The following is a 19,775-nucleotide window of genomic DNA, read 5'->3' on the forward strand; positions in this document are numbered from 1 at the left end:
TGGCGCTGGGCACTTCAGTTGCGTTTGCGGTGCAAGGGGGGGCTGGCACCCCCGGCCACGCACTAGCGCCAGGTGAGTTGCGCTCCCGCCCGCGCACTAGTGCCACGGGCGTTGTGCTCCAGGCCACGCAGCGCTGCAGCGCAGCCCGCGCTCCCGCCTGTGCCCCGGGGCAGCAGTGCCGGGGGTGGGGGGGCCGCTCCCCCGCCCCGCCCCGCCCGGCGCCACGGCCAGGTGAGGGTCGGTCCGGCGGGGGCCCCCCGGGGGCCCCCGTCCCCGCCGAGGGAGGGAAAGGCGATGGCGCTGCCAGCCCAGCCCGGCATCCGCGCAGCTCCCCCCCCCCCCCCCCGGGGCCGGTACGGCGGGGCGCGGGAGGCTGATGCAGCCGAGGGCGTGCCGCTCCCGGCGGATAAAGGCCGGGCGGCGGCGCGGGGCCCGCGCAGAGCCGGGGAGCGGCGCGGAGCTGGGCGGGCCGAGGCAGCGGGGGCGGCTGCGGCGGGACCAGGCGCAGGAGCGGGGCCGCCGCTTGAGCGCCGCGCTCCCTCCCCGCAGGCAGGCGGGCGGGCGCGGCCGGGCGGGGCGCGGGCGGAGCGGAGCGGGTCGCGGCGGCGGCGGAGGAGGCGGAGCGGGGCCGCGCCATGAGCACGCAGGCGCGGAGCCAGGGCGGTCGCAGAGCGGCAGATCCCGACGGCGAGATGCCGGCCACCGAGAAGGACCTGGCGGAGGACGCGCCCTGGAAGCGGATCCAGCAGAACACCTTCACCCGCTGGTGCAACGAGCACCTGCGCTGCGTCAACAAGCGCATCGGCAACCTGCAGCACGACCTGAGCGACGGGCTGCGCCTCATCGCCCTCCTGGAGGTGCTCAGCCAGAAGCGCATGTACCGCAAGTACCACCAGCGGCCCACCTTCCGCCAGATGCAGCTGGAGAACGTCTCGGTGGCCCTCGAGTTCCTGGAGCGGGAGAGCATCAAGCTGGTCTCCATCGGTGAGTGCATCCCCAGCGGGTGGGTTTGGGGTTTTTTTTTCTCGTTTTATTGTGGTTTTGGTTGTGGGCTGTTTGGTTTTTTTTTGTTTGTTTGTTTGTTTCCTGCGCCGGACCTTTGCCTCGCAGAGCGTGGACGGGCTCGGGGCACTGGGCGGCCGTGGGGTGCCGCCGGCCGGGCTTCCCGGGGCTGCGGGGTCGGAAGCTGAGGGGTTGCTGCTTTTCTTTCTTTCTTTGGAGCGTAAGCTTTGGGGGTGTAGTGCAGAGTTGGTCTAAAGCTGTGTGTGCCATAGGGCTGCCCCGCAGCCCTGCTGTCGGGGCTGGCAATGCTCTCCTATCCTCCTGAGGTTCTCTCTTAGTCACTATTTCCCAGGTGAGGCTTTGCTTTCAGGTCTTTTCCTGAAGAAACCCAGTGCCAGAGCACGTTCGCTCCCTGTGCAGCCCGTTTCCTCTCCGATAGCCCCGGCAGGAGACGCAGCTGGGACGATGCTTGTCCCAGCCTGTGTCCAGCCGGGGGTCCCTGGGCTCCGGCAGGGTGCTGGAGCCTGGCTCCCGTGGGGTGAGCTGCGGGGAGGTACACGCTACCATGGGGAGTAGAGGAGGGTGAGGAGACTTTCCTTGCTCACTAGAGCCCAGTAGATGATGCCAGCGTTCAGGTTAGCGTGGATGCTTGCCTAAGCGCGGTTGCAGCTTTTGAACAGGGCTGCGCTTTCTCCTTAATCTTTCAGCTGTGGTAGGTCGTGGGTGAAAAATGTACAAGGACCTCTGCTAGCTCCAGGAGATAGGTGGTTTGAGCTAATGCCTGGCCTGGCTGGCACTGGGATTGACTGTCCATGCCATACTGGAGGGTGCAATTGCTAGGTAACTGGTGGGCTGCTCAGGAAATTAAAGCTGTTGGCATGCATGTCAAATTGCAGATGATCCCTCAGGAATGCTTGTGGTGACTGTTTTGGGAATAGCTCAGGTGTGGCTGCAATGCAGTCTGTAAAGCAATAATTTGAATGCCGGAGAGATCTCTGGGAAGGAATGTGAATGCCTTTTCTAGCTCTTTGCCAGATAACTCTAATTACTGCCTCCTGATGACTCTGGCCTCGATGAATTGCACAGCTGAATTTGGGTGAGTGCAGCTCTGCTCAGTTGCCTAAAACTCTTGGCCAGGGTGAAAGCTGTTTCCCTTCAGAGGCTTTAGCTATAATAGCAAGAAAATAGAAACTTCTCCAGTTTGGGAGAGACCTGGCCCTCTCTGGAAACCTGTGGCTGGGTGGAGTAGGTGGGTACCCTGTTGTTCCCCACTACTAATGTGTAAAAGCAGCTTTGGACAAATGAGGACTGTTGGGTCCCGAATGGCTGATTATCCTCTTGGGGGAAGACAGCTATCGTACTTGCAGCTGGGAACAGAGCTGGTGCTAATTATTTACTCAGAGATGCACTGCCTTTGCACACAGTGGAGTTTGAGTTGCAGCTGCTGACTCCTGGGCTGAGCTTGCTTTTGCTAACGTTGGAGCTCACCTTTCCTCCTTAGCCGCTGGAATAGCTCCTTACCAGCCACAATGCTAACACCAGGCCAGTGCTCCCCTCCTATTGTATTGTTTGCCCTGGAAGAACGTTGCTGCTCCAGCTGCCTTCCTATTTGTGGGACTTCCCGAGGGCTGCGGGTTTGGGAGATCAAGGTTAGTCTGGTCAGGCCTGGCTTCCAGTGACTTCCTTTCTAGAAATGCTGCTCCAGCAGCACAGCTCCCTCACAGGATTAGACTGAGCTGCAGGGTGGCCGTAATCGTTTAAGACTTGTCTAACTGCTTTGCAGCTTACTTGCATTGTGCTGGCTATTAAAAAAAAAAAAAATTAAACCCCCCTGAAACCCTGAAAAAACTTGTAGTTGAAGCTGTGGGAGAACGGAATGGCTATGGCTGCTAGTGCCTTTGCCATACCCCAGCCTCTGCGTGAAGGGGTATACAGCTCCATCTGTGCTGTGCCGCCAGAGCTGGAGCCAAGTGGTAGCACAGGAGCCCTGCTGTACAGTCCTGGATAAACTGAGCCACTCCTGAAAAAACATCCTGCACTCACTTTCCAAAAAAGACACTCAGAGCAAGCCTTGCAGTGCTCCACTTGGTTGAAGGGGCTGAAGCCCACACCACCTCTCCTGCAGGCGCAGTGTCGGCTGGGATCGCTACCTGTCCCTATCCTGTTTCTCCCTGCAGGTTCTGACGAACTTGGGGCTTGCTTTGTGTTTCTAGCTTTTAGTCTCCTTTTGTGTTGCTGAACAAAACCAGGGCCATTACAGGGCCTGGAGCTATGTACCAGTAAAGGCTTTTAGGTGGAGAACTTTTATGACCAGGTTGGTCTTTAGGGCCTGGGGTGTTTAGGGCCAGGTCTGAGCCAAATCAGCTGGCAAAACCTGACAGCTGCAGCTGCTGGATTTCTGGCATTAATAATGCCATCAGATCTCTGCTAAGTGGATGCAGCGCCTGTTCCAGTTATTATTTAACTTCCAGGAATGTTTTGGAAGCCATGTATTATGGCTCAGCTACTGCTGCTATACTACAACCACACTTTTAAACTTTTTCAGTAGCAAGCTTTTGGCATTTGATATTTGTCCATTTAAAATAAGTCTGCCTCTACACAGAGAAATCAGTTAAATTTATAGTGTTTGACCACAACCCTTTCTGGATGTAGTTAGGAGTCCAGCCTCTCATGCTGCTGTTACCCCTTGTTCAGTCTCTGCTCAGTCTTTTGGTAGTTTCAGGATGCTTTTCTTCTAAGCATGAAGTGCCTTCACTTCAGTGCAGATTTGACTGCATGTGTGGTCTACTATAAAAACGGCCATAAAGCACATAGATGCTTTGTGCCATCCAGCAAAGATGGGATTGAAAGCTCTGAAAAACCTGCTGTGAGGGCAGGTGACTTCACAGAGTCTTCTGCTCAACATGAGGTAGCTGCTGTGTTACTCAAGTGTTAACAAGTGTTTAAGTCTAGCTTTTTTTTTGTCTGCTAGACTGAGATAATTGCAGATTCCTGGGTGCTGAGTGGTGTGCAGAGTGACAGGCACTGGGGAGTAGGATGCCAGGAATGCAGAGCACAAGGGCTTTGCTCTTGGCCGAAGGAGCTGATCGACTCCACAGATTACTTTGTATGGGAGCTGCATTGTGCCCTGCTAAAAGCTGTAGCGAGTGGCAGAGAAGGGGGGGGGGGCTGAAGCTAATTTGGCACTGAGCTTGCCCCTAGAAACCCTGATAACAGGCAATAGGAGTCAACTGATTTAGCTTAGAAACAGAGGAGTTCAGTGTCTGAAGCCTGTGGTTTTGGGCTGTGACCTGCCAAGTTGCACCCAAGCTTGCAGCCAGCAGGTCCTAGGTGTGTGCTCCGGTGCTGTTCGGTGTTTCTTGGCAGCGTCTTCGTGGGCAGTGCTCGCCTGGCAGCCCCGTGTTGCTGGCAGAGGCAGGATGGGTGCGGAGCAGCTGGCTGGCTTGTTTGGTAAAACTGTAGTCTTAGACTGATGCAGTCAGATTGATCAAACTGAAAAACATGTGGTTTCTTTGCTGGGTTGTGCTTTCACCAGATAAGTGAGCTGATATGGCTTGCCTCGCAACTGCAGGATGTCAAGTGGTGATGCAAGTAAATGGATGGGCAGGGCCAGCCGGGGCTGCGTGGCAGCTCTGCTGCCGTGGCACTGGGATGCAGTGCCAGCCTCGGCTACAGGTGTGTGATTGGTTTTCAGGTTTGTCTTTGTGGTGGTCCTGAGTCCCCACTGCAGTGCCTGGAGGGAGCTGAGCCATGCCAGGTACTTGATGCATGCACTGTGCTTTATAGCGCAGACCTCCAGCATGCTCTAAAGATGAAAGTATCTTGACCTGTGAGTCTCAGTACCTTATGGAAATCTTATTTTAGGAAAATAGTTGAAAACCAACTTTCTTCCCTAGGCTGTTCATACACTGAAGGGTGACAAAGCAAATCTCGAGTTCCTAGAGGAAAATGCATCTTTTCTAAAACTTGGTAAATGTGTTATCCTGTAATGCCCAGAGCTAGGTGCTTGAAAACTGAAAAAAGGAAAATGTGTTTTCAGCCTGTATACATTTAGGGTCTCTCTCTGTCTCACTCCGGGTGCTATTAACACATCATAAGGAGGCAGTCAAAATACACTTGCATTTTGTCTGCCACTTACCTGTGACTTCCCTGGAGGCTGTTTTCTGGAAAATATCCAGTGTGTCTTGGAAGCAGGTTTCTGCTTCTTGGAAATGTGACACTTAATCCTTCCCCTCAAATTATTTTTGATAGACTGGCAGTGGGCCTCACTGCTGGAAACTGGAGGTGGCTTCATTTTCTGAGGGTGGCTGGTCTCCTCAGGGCCTTCTGTTTCAATAGTTGGACTGCTGGTCTAGAGAAAAAAGGACTTTGCATGAGCTATTTGCTCCAAGGTACAGGAACCTTTAAGGTAGCTTACACAGACTGTTCTTGCATTCTTTTACATATGAGCAGAAACTTGTAAAGTGATCAAACTTCAGTAAAATTACTTGGGACCAGTGAGACTAATGTGCTAACCAGCTTTTTCATTTAAGGCACTGAATGCTATGCCAGCTATTCAAGAAGGACTGAAGTCTTAACTGCTCCATATTCTAATGCCATGTCCTGTATTGACTTACCTGGGGATGTTTAAATGGGTCAGGATAACTCTTTTCCTAGCCTACAACTGTAATCTAAGAACGTGGTTAGCCTTGTGTGTGGCCATGCTCTCCGTTGCCAGTATTGTTCAGTGTCCGCTCCAAGCGATGGGAAGTAAAACAATGATCTCTGAATTTCCCAAGCTGCAGAGGAATTCTGTTTTCTCTCTGCCCTCAGAAACAAGACTTTGATGTGCAGCTAGTTTGGGACCTGAACAAGGGCTTACCAAGTTTAGACCACTAATACGTGCTAAGCAAGCACACCAGAGCAAAACAGTGTGTTGCGGGTGATGCTGGTGTGAACAGACCTCTGCTGTACTGTGACACTCGCCAGGCTTCTGCCACCAGCATCAGGTGGGCCTGCCTGTGGACTTGTCTTCCTTTACTGCCTGGTGTGGTATACAGCTCACGAATGCGGCACCTAACCTGTAAGTCACTGCAATAATGAAGGTGCAAAGCGCGGCGACCCGGGGTTTGGCTCTGTTAGCGCTTGGTACCAGTGTACCTGAAGAGCCTGTCCCAGTGGCTGTTGCTTACAAAGCATCAAGCCCAACTTTGGCTCTTGGGGAGGTAGCCAGGCTTTCTGTAGAGAAACCTGTAGGTTCCTGTGAGATTTTTCTTGCTTTTTGTGGGTGTACTCCGATAGTACTGTGGGTCCTGTTCCAGAGCACCCACCCAGGGGGAGGGGGAGTCATCTCGGTGCAGGTGCGTGGAAGTATGTAAGGATGTGTTGCTGCAATCTGCTTGGATTTGGCAAGAAAAACAGAATCAGGTGTTCCAAGCGTGTCTATGCTGGAGGAAGGAAATGCTGTGTAGCTGAGTGTTAGCTATTGGAGGAAGAATCCGAAACAAAATACATGTAGAAAAGGCTAAGGGAAGGCACTACCCATCCTTGTAAGGAGATCTGAGCAGTCTTTGCTACAGCCTTCATCATATGGCATGCTCATGAGGCTTAGTCTGTTGCAAGCTGAATTCATGCTAACAGTGGGGGGGGGACCAGATATGTGCCTTCATGTTGTGTTTGGAGAAATAAGAGTAGCAGTTTTGATGAAAATACAGTGTCTGTGAAACCTGTGCTAGCTGCTCCTGTATCTTTTCTTGATTGCTCTAGTAGTGCCTGTGTGGTAGAGGTGGATACTCACCCACTCCTCTTGCAGCAGCCGCTGCCTGGGTGGGGTGAGCGGAGCTACCCTTGCTCTTCTGGGAACTTGACCTTGGGTTCAGAGTTGAGTCAACTGAGATTTGAGGTGATCTCTTCAATGGGCTAAGCGAGCTCTGCCTGTTGATTTGGATTAATGCAATGAAGCTCGAGTGAGGTTTTTCCCTAGGTCTTGCTTCTGGGGACTTGGTGCAGATTTTTTTTTTTTTTTCCCCACAAGGCAAAATGTTCTGTAGATTGCACTCCTGCCTATTTGTGTTCCTCCTGAGGGAGGATCAGTGCTCTGTAATCTAATACGGAAGACACTTTCTTCCAGGTCATCATTAGGAGATAAATCCTACTTCCTGCACCCAAAAGCCTTGCAGTGAGTGTATGTTCTATCCTAATCAGATGGTTCTCTGGGCTCTGATGTGGTCTCTAACCTGTCTGTTGTAAGCCTGTCAGCTTTCTGTCCCTCCTGCAACTAACCTTGAGTTTTGGAGGTATTTACATAATATCATAGTGAGGATTGGATCTGCTGTGGTGTGCTTTGCATTCAGCTAATGGATTGCAATTCCTTGTGTAAATACTACTCTGCTGTAAGCAGTTGAAGTCTAACATCCATAGTGAGATGTGTGCAATGTCTAGTTCCTACTGTGCTAGTACATGGCAACTGTAATACTCACAACCACTGCAAGAATAAACCGGATTTTTTTTTGTGTGTTAGCGAAAACAAGCTAGGCAACTTCAAACAACAGCCAAATAAAGCTTTGCCCAAGTTCCTGGGGAAGCAAGGAGTTGCCTTGCACATCCTCCCTTGTGCTGACTAACACAGCAGACACTGTCCTGGAGCTGCTTGGGGGTGGGCAGAGGATAGAGCAGCTGAATCCTGTCTCCCCTGGTGTGATGGGTGGGGGCTGTATGGATCTCCTGCTGGTACTGCCCTTGGAAGAAAGCAGCCGTGGCTCTCAAATAAGCCCTCTGAGAAGAGTGGCCACACATAGAACTGCGCTGTCTGGTTGCTAATGGGATGTTTCCTCTGAGTCAGATGATGGTCCTCTGCTGTTCCTTACAACTCGCAGAAATAGCTAATCTAATGGAAAGGAACCAATAAATACTGAAGGCAATCTTTAGCTTTAAAGCATAAATTCAGCTGATATTTCAGAGCTGTTTTCGTCAGTGAAATATAGCAATTCTTACTGATCAGGCTGGTAAGTTGTTAGTGGCAGAGCTTCGAACATCCAAGCTGGGATCTTTCTTGCAAAGGGACAAGCTGTTTTCATCTAACAGCAGCAGCAGGTTGCATGAACTCTCCTGCCAATGTTACCCAGTAATAGCACAAAAATGGCTGTGGGCTGCAATGACATCATGGGCTGTGGCTCCTTCTCCCTTGCTTCAGGGCATGCCGTAAATCATGATGCGCTTATTTGTAAGAGCATTGAATTACTCCAGCATGAGCTGGCCAGGCTGCGTGACAGCACAGCTTCCAAACGCTGGGCCCTCTGAGGGCGAGGTGGGCACAGACAGACAGACTGCCACGCTGACACCCACCCAGCCTGCCTGCTGCGAGGGAAAAGTTGGGCAAGAGCTGCGGCAGCAGCATGTCGCAGCATCACCCAGGTTGCCGGCTGGCAGGCGGTGCATTGCTGCAGACAGCGCTCGTGTGGCGTGGGTGCTGTGCTGAGCAACCAGCCGGAGGCCGTGAGCAACCCTCTGCTCTTGCCATGCTGTTGGGATGCTCTTGCTGTCTTCTCCAAGCCTGGGTGGGGTGCAAGCCTTTGCAACGCTGGCCACAGGCCCTCTGTGCCGCTGCTCTGCTGCGGAGTCGTAACCGAAAGCGGTGGAGCCACCCTTCCTGCTAGCCCACGGCTGGTGCATCTTCCACCCGCTTTTTTTGCTGAAATCTTGGGGGCACTTCAAACTGCGAGATGAGCTCTGGGCTGAGCTATTAAATGCTGCTTTGAAACACCAACTCCTGTGCCTTGCATAGGTGCTGCAAGCATGTCTGCACCTGGGGGCTGCTCCAGCCTGACCTGGGGTGGGATGCTGGCGGCTGGCTCTCCTCCACTGCTCACAGCCCACAGCCATCTCAGGCTACCCTGGGTGCTTGCGGCTGCCTACTGGTTTTGATTAGTCTGTGGCCGCTCTTGTGAGGAGACAATGTATGTGTCTGTATTTCTGAGCCTATGTTAAAGGGCATTGTCGCGGTTGGTGGGCCTAAAACGAGCTGTAGGTGGCAACTGGTGAGCTATGTTGTGTAAACAAGCTTTGAAAGGTCTCCTCTGGAACCCTGCAGCAGAAGGCACAGTGTATGGAGCTGCTTTGAGCAAACCACCCATGATATGTGCATCTGAAGGTTATTCAAACACAGAAGAGGAAATACTGTTCCCCTTGGCTAGGTACTAATGTGCTCTATCTATGCTTCCTTTAATTGGTATAATTAACTGGTTTACATTCTCTTTTCTCACAACAACCTTGCAGCAGTAGGTGCAGCATGGTTTTAGTGGACTTCCCACAGGCAAGAAACCTGGCAAGCCAGGTCTCTGAGCTAGTTTAGGTCTCTAGGCTAAAACACTGACAAGTACATCTTGGAGGTGACCTTTACCTTTGTGCAGATCCTGCCTTTATTATAAGGTGAGTGGTAGCAGCAGGGCCCTCTGGGCTCAGACCACAGGAGCGAAGAGTCCGAGCTGAGGGGTATGTGCACGGTCCTGCATTTGTCTCTGATGCATCTCCCTGGGTGGGCACTGCCAGTATAACAAATACACCTTGCATCTGTCATGGTGTGAGACACAAATCTTGGATTAACCTGGCTGGTTTTGATCCTCACTACAGAACGGGGAACACTGGCTTGCTAAACAAAGTTGGTGTCAAACTGTCATCTCGATGGTGCAAGATATCAAGTGTTACTTCACCTCTAGCTAGACAGTGAATTTCTGTGGGGTTTCCTTCTCTCTGCAAGGCTCAGAGTAATTCTGCTTGTTGGTCCCCCAAATAATCCAAAGCCCAGGCACCTTTGAGCCTGCTCCAACACCTGGATGCTTCTGCAGAGCAGCTGTTTGCTGGTGTTGCTGCTAGTTGTGGTGGCCCTCTGAGCAGTTGTCACTTGCTCAGATGTGGCTTGTTATCAAATTCCCGTGTGGGGGAAGAGTTGATGTCTCAGCAGACTTAACATACCGGCTGTGGGAAGACTTAGGATGCTAATCATGGTGTTTCAGCTTTATTCCAGCTGTTGATCAACAGTGTGGCTGCATGCAAATATCTGATAGCTTATGTAACTGCTTGAACAAGATCAATGATCTAATTAAAAGTCAAATAGAAACAGCTTTAGTTGTCTCTGAGGATTATTTCTTTTGGTAACTCTTTTAGGCTTGTGGTAAAATGCCACTATGAAGAAATAGAAAAACTAGGCTGGTGGCTGCTAGGAAAATTTGTGGTGACTCTTTCAAGAGAGTGGTGACTTCCAGTGCCACAGCCTGAGCTCAGCAGTGCTGGACACTGTGGCTGTCAGATGTCAGGACAAAGACATGGGTGCTTTTAAACTGGGACTGCAGGAGTGGTGCCATCTTAATGCTCTCTTAATCCTTTGTGGTATCTAGCTGTGGTATGTAGCTCTGTGGTGTCTAGTGCTGGCTGAAGTGAGTTTGACACTCTTAACAGAGGATGCAGCGTGTGTGCTGGACAACTGAACTGCTACATCAAATAGAGGTGGCCAAAGGGAGGAGGGTAACTCTTACCACAAACCCAGTACAGCTGCTATCGGAGAAGACCCTGGCAGGCAGAGATTGGCTGTGTGTTGATAAACCAGCTCCTGTGCTAATAGTACTTCCCTGACCTAACCTGAGTAGTGAGCAAGAATTGCCAGCTCAGTCAAGTCACCAAAGACCATGTGAGATGCCTACTTGAGGGGCCACAAAATCCGGCTGCTGAGGAGTGCCTGCAGATCCCTGTGGCCCTGGGCTGCAGTGTGCCCCAGGGCTCCCCAGAGCTCTGCAGAAGCAGGAGTGGCTCACAGGTAGCCAGTTATATTTTTTGCATCCAAAAAAGTTAGAAAAGCCTGAGACAGTCTTCCAGGGGTTCAGATTCTCCTCCAAAATGTAAGAGTGAAGAAGCACAAATTGCATTCAGCTTGCTGCCACAGTAAAGCGGGACTGGCTCAGCCCTGCCCTTGGTGCTGTCACATGGGATGATTAGTGGCTGCTAAGTGAGCATTACTGAGCATGCTAATGACTTGCAGACATCTGCAGTTATAGAGATAGGAGCATGTGGGACTCCTGGACAAGGGTATTGCAAAGACCTTGTCCCAGAGAATTAACCACATCGCCACTGGGATCCTCACTTGAGTATATCCCAATATACCACTTTCTGGGAGGAAACAGTTCGGAGCTACCCTGCGAGGGTCAGCTCACAGAGGTGGTTTGTTCTGCCATGAAAGCACCAGGAGCAGCAGAGTCCAGTGAGGAGCTGCTAGTTCAGGCCCTGGAAACAGCAGAGATATCTGGGGTTTCCTGGGTGGAAAGCTCTGCTGAACAACCCTGACTCAACCAGGGAAAACCCCTTGAAGTTAGTGGCATAAAACCCTACTTCAACAAATCTATTTCAAATTTTGCTGTGGTTTTGTAGCCTAGCTCTGAGTTCAGTGTTTAAAGAAATACCTCTTCTGATATAGATAAATAACTGAAGAAAACTATGTACCTTTAACAGGTTTTTAATGGCAAGGAGGAAAACCAAACTGCTTCACGTGAAGTGCTGCAACTATTGGTTGAAAACACTGCTTAAGGCAAAGGAAGCCTAAATATTTTACTTAACCAGCTTTATTACTTAAACATAGGCTTTAACAAGCTGCAGAATATTTCATACTCTACCTGTAAGAAAAGTAGCTCAGGCTTCTGAAGCAGTACCTGGACAGCAAGAGTATTCAAGCTCAAATATAGAAGCTGAAAGGAGCATCCCAGTCTTCATCTAGGAGTAGGACAAACACCTGTGGGGCTTTTGTTCTGTCTGAATGGAGGTAATAACATGTTACTAAACATTTTTCATGGTGAAATGGAGGAACTGATAACAAACGAGGTGGCCTAATGAGGTACCTAACCTGGTAGGTAACTGGAAGGGGTGTGTGAGATCAGGCAGAACAGCGTAGCTTGCAATGTTGCTGCAACTATTCCAGCTCTAGCAAAATTGCCCCTAGAGCCAGTGCTTTATTTTTTTTGTGCTGTGTTAAAAATGTGAAATACAATAGGCTTGCAAATGTGAACAATGTGAGACTGCAGATTAAAAATGAGATCTTGCAGCTGGTGAGAATTTGGGTAATTGCCTGCACCCTGCTCAGTCAGCATGTGTGTGGTGGAGTGCTGTCCCTGAAGACTAGGGAGAGCTGTGAGCTTGTGAAGTTTGGAAAGACTTGTGGGAAGCCTTTACTTGGAAGATTTTGACTGTGTCCAAGCTGGACTTAGAAGTCCAGCGCCCTGAGAGGAAAGGTGGTATCCCTCTGAGCGCTGGCTAGCTCAGAAACACTCTTAGCAGCCAGAGCCTGTTATGGCTGGGCATCTCCTGACACAGTTGGATTAGGCTGATGGTGTCAAATGAGCAGAGCTGCTCCTGCTTCTTGCTACGAGCAGCCTGTGGGGGGAAGAGGAGGAGGATGGCCCCTGAGGAGAGCCTGTGCATGGCAGAGGACCCGTGGTGTGGGAGAGTAGCACTGGGGGCTGGGGCCAGGCAGCCCATGGCAGCTGGTGAGAGCCAGGGGGGTCCCTCGGGCTACTCGGAGCGATGCAAAAGTCACCCATACGAAGCAAAGCTTCGCTGTGCAGTGAGTGAGTTTGGGTGGGAGGAGTGGGTATGTGGTCTGCACAAGTGTGCATCGCACAGCTGTGGCTAATATGTGCTCAAGCTGTACCAGTAATCCCATATGGTCCTCTTTAAGGTGCTCAGAGACCACCCGTGCAGACTGTGCCTCTGCAGATTCACCACCACTCTCCTGCTCATGAAAGCTCCTCTCAAAAGAGGTCTGTCTGATAGTGGCTGCCACCTTCGGATGAATTACCTGGGCCTCAAGCCAAGCGTCTATTCCTTATGTTAGCGGCTTGTAGCTGAAACCGTATAAACACAGCGCTGTCCTGTGTGGAATGTTAAACACATAAGGCTTAAATCTCGACCATGCAGGGGCGAGCCTTGTGCTATGTGCAGATGGAAGTGTGTTTACTGCTGGGTCGCACAAGTATACAAAAATATGTTCAAACAACTTCACTGCTTTCTCCAGAAAGAGGGAAAAGCTGCTTCCTTCAAGAAGCAGCTACACAACACTGAATGTTTTTTATTTAAGGATTGACGTTCCAGGAAGAAAGTGGCCTTCTTCCTTCTTGGACAGGGATGGTCATGGTTTCCAGTGGAGGGGGGGGTAGGTGTCGGTATGTGAAAGCTCGTGAAGAATTAACATCTAGCTAGCTTACACACAAAAGCATTAAGACTTCTTTGTTGTGGTCATGGAAAAGCAACAGTGCCTGCTCGGACTGCAGGGATGCGCAGTGGATGCATGTGTTGGTAGTGACTGTGCAACTGCCCCAAGCATCCTCGCTCGGTGCGTGGCTGCAGAAAGCAGCCTCCCTTGTGCAGATGTGTAATGCCCCTCCTAATGGGCACTCGCATGGCAATGCGGTGGCCAGAGCTTGGAGGCAGGACCACAGCTGATTTCAGGTGGTTTGCACCATCACAGCAGTCCTGAATTGCAGTGACATGGCAAGACATGTTCTGGTGGCAATGTGTGAGCGTAGGGCTGCTTTTGGTGCTACGTGTTTGTTAAGGGTGCGTACCTGTGTCTGAATGTCAAAATGAATTGTTGAAACGGCTCACATGTTGGAGGGAGATTTTCAAAGCGGCTGTTCCTGTCTGCAGTGGGGTGCAATTGCGTGTTAGAGATTAATCACCTTTCCTACTGCTTCTCAGGGAAATGGTAGGACAGAGATAGCTGACCTGCTGATTAATTCTGGAATAACTTTGTCACTACGCTACAGAGGGCTACAGAGCATCTGTAACAGGGTATCTGTGCTTAAATGCTTCAAAACAAACCTGGGTGGAGCTGTGCTGTTAGGTGCTCAGAATCAGAGACTATCAAAACTGAGACAAACCACAAATCTTTTGCATAGCTAAAGTAACTGGCAGGGTGTTTTCTGATGTGTCACCAACCCCAGACCACAAAGCATGCTCCAATCCTGAGCTCTTTGGTGCTGCAGTGTGGAGTGGAGATGGGTTGAGCCATGCAGGGCTGCATGAATGGGGATTTCCTTCGAACAGCCCTGTGCACAGTGAATCAGTCAGTACAGCGATTCTGGTTTCAGATGGAAAAATTGAATCTTGGTATATGTTGTGGCCAAGGATTTCCCCAAACAGCAATCACTTCTGATAATTTCCAATGTGTTGGTTTTGGCTTCAGAAACTTCATCCATTGCAGCTTTCATGCCTGGCGTCTGCTGCACAGAAGATGTTAGACAGCCCTATCTGAATGGGTTCATTTATCTCGGCAGGATTTTACATGCTGTTTCTTATAACTATCTTGACCTACCCCCAGTGTGAGTAAACATGCTCTTCAGTAACGCAGAGGTCACTGGCGTCTGGAAACCTCTGGATTACTCATTGCTCTTCGGCCTTGCCGAGGCTGCTTTTTTGGGGGTTTTTTTTTGCAGCTGCATCTTTTGCACCTTTTCCATCTCCAGTGTATGCTGGTGCCTGAGGATGGACCTTCCTGTTGGTCTGCTTCACTGAAGCTTGGGTAACCTTCCTTCAGTAATGTAAGATGCAACACGGTGCTAATGACTTGTCACCTAATGCCTCTGCCGGCCCCTGGGAGGTCTTTGCACGAACTAGCCAGGTTTTTAACCTTGATGCAACCTGAAGTGACCTGGTGAGATTTAGGATTACTTTAATCCTGCAGACGTGGTTACAGCACTCTCATGCTTCAGAGACAATTCTCAGTTTTGTTGTGTTACACTTGCAGAAATAGGACTCTACAGCCGTTTTTATCACTTCACCCCGCTGATCGAGGCTTGGCGCTCTAGTTGTGTACGCACATGATGTGTTGTGAGGAGGTGCTTTTTTTCGTTTGCATGCGTGCATGAAAGAACCGCCTCCAGTTTATCAGACTCCTAGACAAGTATTTCTTGCTAAGGTTAAGACGATTTTGCATTTGACTAAAATGTTAGTGTCTTAAAGTGGAACTTGTTTCCTGTGAATTGGGTAGCGGTGTTGCTGATGTGGGCGTAGGAGCCTGCTCTGATGGGAAGGCAAAGCCTTGCAGTGCTGTGGCAGTAAGTGTACTGACCCCTGGGGGAGCAGAAACCTGGCACAGGATCATTCCCCTTTCTTCTGCTTTCTTATCCCACCCCGTGCCCAGAGGAGGGGGGTGTAGTTTGTGTCGTGTCCCTTGGTTTCAAAAGCCGAGCCAAGCGTTTCTCAGCAGAGCATGGCAAAGGCAGGAGGGCTCCTCTCTTCCCCACTCCCTCCATTTAATAGAAATCGACTTTCCCGCATGTTCACTCCCCGCTGCAGGGACTTTCCTTCGCAAGATACTCCCGAATGATTAATCACCACTCGGGTCGCTTGCACTGCCCTGTCCCCGTGGCTTCCCGGTGCTTCCCTCCTCCGGCGTTTGACCCTGGGGCAGCGGGGGTGAGCGGCAGCGCGGGCGCAATCCTGCGGCCCTTCCCACGGCCCCATCCCACGCTGCCTGGCCCTTTCCGGGAGCTTTCCCAAGCCGCCTGTCACCCGTGGGGTCGATGCAACCGGTCTTTGGGGTGCTGCCAGCCACGCAGTCCCGGAGCACGGCGGGGGGGGGGGGGGGGCCTGCTGCGTCACCCCGAAGCGGCGGGGAGCGGGAACACCCGCCGCGGGCGCGGGGCTCCCTTTGCGCGGTGAGGCGCGAAGGGGTTGCGGGCCTGTTGCCGCCCTTGCCGCCCAGCGTCCCCCCGTTCCTCCCCCGAAGCGCGGAGCTTTGCGGTCGAGGGGGCTGCGCCGCAACCGCCGCGTTCGGGGGGCGGCGGCGCGGGCCGCTTCCACCGTCCCCGGCGGAGGCGAGCGGGAGCCGCGGTGTCCCGGCCGCTGCCGGGGCCGGCACCGGAGGGGCGGCGGGATGAGCTCAGCAGCGGGGAATGCGCTTCGCTGGGCGCGAGGGGGGCCCGCCGCTCACAGGGCCCATTGTCGGGGTGGTTTTGGCAATGATGTCATGGGCCGCGGCGTGTCGCGGCAGGCCCCCGCGCGCTCGGGAGGGCGGCCAGAGCCCGCTTCTCCCGCGGCGGTGGGTGGGTGGGTGCGGGGAGAGCCGCAGGTGGGGCGCGGGGCGGGGGGGTTACGGGAGCGGGGAGCGTTCGGGTGGCTGCGGCCCCGCGGCCGCCAGGCGCTCGGCCGAGCTGGGGTTTCGGGGTCAGAGCGCGGCGGTGGCGTGCTGGCGGGCTGCCCCGCGGGGCTGGCGAGGGGCTGGCTCGCTGCGAACAAAGCAGCACTCATGGAAGCTTGCTGCTGTACAAGGGCTGAACATTCAGGCTCCTTTCTCTCTGTTTTTTGTTTGTTTTTTTTTTTTATTTTTCCTCTCTTTCCCCCCAAAGCAGCATTCCTGTATGCGGCTCAGCTGGGTGCGCATCTGCACTGCGGTCCTGCAGCTGCGAGCGGGGACCTACTTGGCAGCGAGCAACTGAGTCCGAAATAGCCGATGTGAATGGCAGCTCTTACTCTTCTGTCTTCCATCCTTGCTCGCTGCTAATCCCGTCCCAGCATCCCAGCGGCGTGCAGGCAGCGTGGAGCCCTCCTTCTGCTCGTGGTGGAGATGGTCCCCGGGAGCACTCGCGGCAAGAGTCCGATGTGCTCTAACACCTCCTGCCCAGGGCTGTTCCTGAGCATAAGATTGCACATTTACCTTCTCGTATCCATAGCTTGGTATATGGCTCTTAAGGCAACAGAAACCCTAGGTGTATTCAGACTGAAAGTATTAAGGAATTTGATCGCAAGCCACCCGCAGTTTGACTTTTTTCCCTTCCCACCCTAACAATTCCTAATTTTGAAATTCTTGACTTCTCCTTCCAGCCCCCTTGGGTGTTTTCAGTTTCTCTTGGAGAAGCTGGGTTGGTTCTAGTGTTATGCCTTTCTCTTCTGGATGCAAGACGTAAGTGGTCTCTGAGTGCCCATTAAGAAGTTGGGCAGAGCTATTTTAATCTGTATTTCACTCCTGTGAGCTCCACTGGTTTGATTCTTTTTATTCTTTTCTGTATTAAAAGTCTATATGAATTTTTTTTTCTTGCCAAACCTACACTGAAAGGACTGGATTTGAACTTATTTTTACAGTTGCCTGTTCTACCTCATGAGAGATGCTTTCCAGAGGCCCAACCTGCACCAGTAGACAGTACAGGGTGATGGATGCAATAGTGGCCTGAAGTTCTCTTGACTGATCTGAAGGGTTTCAAATCCAGTTAAAGTAAAAACTATTAAAAACCTCTGAATTGTAATGTTTAATCTCTCAAATCGTAAGATGAGTCTTACAAAGGAATCTTTCTTCTTTTTAATAACCAGACACCCTGGTAACCATAGAGGAAAATGGTTTCTGTCTCCTTGCAAAAAAAAACCAAACCCAAAACAAACAAAAAAACACCCCAAAACCACCAAACCAAACCCCCCAAACAAAAAAAACCCCAACATCTTTTTCCATCCTCCTGTCTGTGCCCAGGTCAGCACGCGGTTACTGTTCTTACAATCCTCCAGTTAAATGGCATTCCCCCTCTGGAAAACTCACCTTGTAAAAAGCTTAGTGGATCTGCTGTGTACATGGTGTATCACTTACACTTCCTGAAGATCCACTTCCTCAGGTAACGAATGCCCTGAGGCTCATTAGTGAAGCTGACCACTGGCTGCATCTTGGCAGGGTGCAGGAGCTAAGCTGGGAGCGGATGAGCCGAAAAGCCCTCTGGTATTCAGGCAAGCTGGACGCCGAGGAACAGCTCTCCTGTGGGTCACAGCACTGACTGCAAACACTGCTGAGAAGCAGAGACCCAATGGGACTGGAGCACATTGCTGTTAGAGGTTAGCAGGTCACAGCTAGGAATCCACAAAACTGGCCAGAGTTCAACCACCCGGGTGCCAGCTCTGTGCAATGGGCACAGCCTGTGCTTTTACGGGGTAAGCCGGCCACGCGCGGGCAGGCGACCAGCTATGTGCCGAGCCCCGAGAAGCTGCGAGGTGGACCTGGGCTTAAGGGTCACTGGAGGAAATGGTTGCAGTATGTTCTCAAAGCACAGAGGAACCTGTGTAATTGATTTAAAGACATACTATCCCTACAGAGGATGTTGCTAATGTCTTTAGCAGGCGCAGTAAGCCTGTGAACGCATACTATATGCTTCAGCAAAGAATTTCCTTAGGCAGCTTGCTCAGCTCCATCTCATCTGCATACTTTTGTGTGGCATGTATGCAGTGCGGAGCAGGGCTTTGGAAGAGCTCGGTTCAATGTGGAGTTTTCACTGTTGCAGAAGATTAAGCCCTAATGAGTGCTTAATTTTTCTATCCCCCAATTGGTACAGCTGTTTAACAATAAGTGAGAATAATTAGAGGTGGGAAAGTACTCAGAAACTTCAACATAACAGGACTTAAAATTCCTACAGTCTCTACATAAATCATCCATAATTGAGGTGAATTTTGTTGTACAAAGTTCCTTCCATGTCTGGAAATAGGGAGTAAGGGCTGTTGAGACCGCTCCTTTGTTTTATATTAAGGATCACGCATTTTGGGACTCTTCCTCCATATAATACCTAAAATTGTAAATGGGGAAGACATCAAGATTGGAGAGGGTGACCACTTTTTAGAGCAGCTGGATGCAGAGATCAGTGCTGGTGGTGGCAGAACTTCTGCATGTGGAGATCAAAACTCAGATGACTTTGCTCAGGCTGCGGACAAGCCATGTTGACTGTAGCCTCAACCAAGAAACTTTTAAAAAAAAAAAAAAAAATTCACTACTCAAAAATTGCCTTTTCAGTCCTTCATTTGTTTTACGAGACTCTGCATAGTCTGTATTGCTAGCTCAATTTAGTAAGGAAGCTGTCTGCTGCGGCAGCTTATCTTGTTTCCACTAATTGTCCAACAGAAAATGACTTGCAGCTCTGCTGTAGGGCAGAGTTCAAGGAGCATTGCCACAGTTCGGGTAATACTTGTGCTTAATCTGAACGCAAAGCAGCCTTGCACATAAGCAAAAGATACTAGTCGTGAAGTTGTTTGTAACAGTGGATTACTTTTTTTTTAATTGTAGAATAATTTAGCTTTGCAGAGACCTAATGAAGGTCATATAGTTCAAACCATGTACTCAGAGCAGACCCAACTTGATCAGGTTGCTCAGGGGTGTGTCCAGTTAAATTTGAGTGTCTCGGAGGACGCAGACCTTATGGACTCTCTGGGCTTCTGTTCCAGTATGTGGCAGCCCTCGTGGAGAAGGCTTTTTCCCTTTTTCCTCAAAATCTGCTTGGAATTTTCCATGTTGCAACTTGGAAACCCTTTTGAGCAGAGGAGTGAGGGAACTCCCAGTCTGCAAGATCTTCTTTTGAATTTTACTTTTTTTTTTTCCTTCTGGAAACAGTGCTTCTTCCAGTATAGAGCTGACTGACATAAAGGGTGTACACTGGACTGGGAAAAAGCCCAAGAAGGACAAGTGAAGTGGTTCTGAAAGATGCATGAGGTCACAGGAATTTCTCTTGCAGCACTAGCTCTTGAAATCAAGTGGTGATGGATTGTAAGTCTAATAAATATTCTTACAGTTCTGAAGATGCCTAAAAATAATTTGTAACGTGCCCTAGGTGCTTAGGTTAAAGGCAAAAGATGCTGAATTTACTTAGTCATGGATATTGTGACTTAAAGGCTGTTAAGACAGCTCTAAAGAGCCAACACCAAGTGAGATCTTAGCAGGCTGCGGGCTGTGGCACAACACTCCAGGTAGAGTTCAGGGATCTCTACTGCAGCAGATGAATTTGCAAGCTTCAAAT

General features: G+C 50.9%; 1 protein-coding gene across 3 annotated transcripts in view; it reads left to right on the forward strand.

The window, feature by feature from the left end:
• The first annotated feature begins 539 nt into the window (after window positions 1–539).
• Window positions 540–19,775, forward strand: part of FLNB (filamin B) — a 74,191-nt gene continuing 54,955 nt past the window's right edge. Inside the window, exon 1 of one of the 3 annotated variants that reach the window (XM_052775785.1) lies at window positions 540–984. In XM_052775785.1, the coding sequence (XP_052631745.1) occupies window positions 636–984 (349 nt within the window). In that variant the 5' untranslated portion in view covers window positions 540–635. The remainder of the gene's footprint in view (window positions 985–19,775) is intronic. The other 2 variants (XM_052775787.1, XM_052775786.1) reach the window with 2 other exon arrangements.

Source organism: Harpia harpyja, chromosome Z (genome assembly GCF_026419915.1).
Source record: "Harpia harpyja isolate bHarHar1 chromosome Z, bHarHar1 primary haplotype, whole genome shotgun sequence".
In the NCBI taxonomy this organism is placed as follows: Eukaryota; Metazoa; Chordata; class Aves; order Accipitriformes; family Accipitridae; genus Harpia; species Harpia harpyja.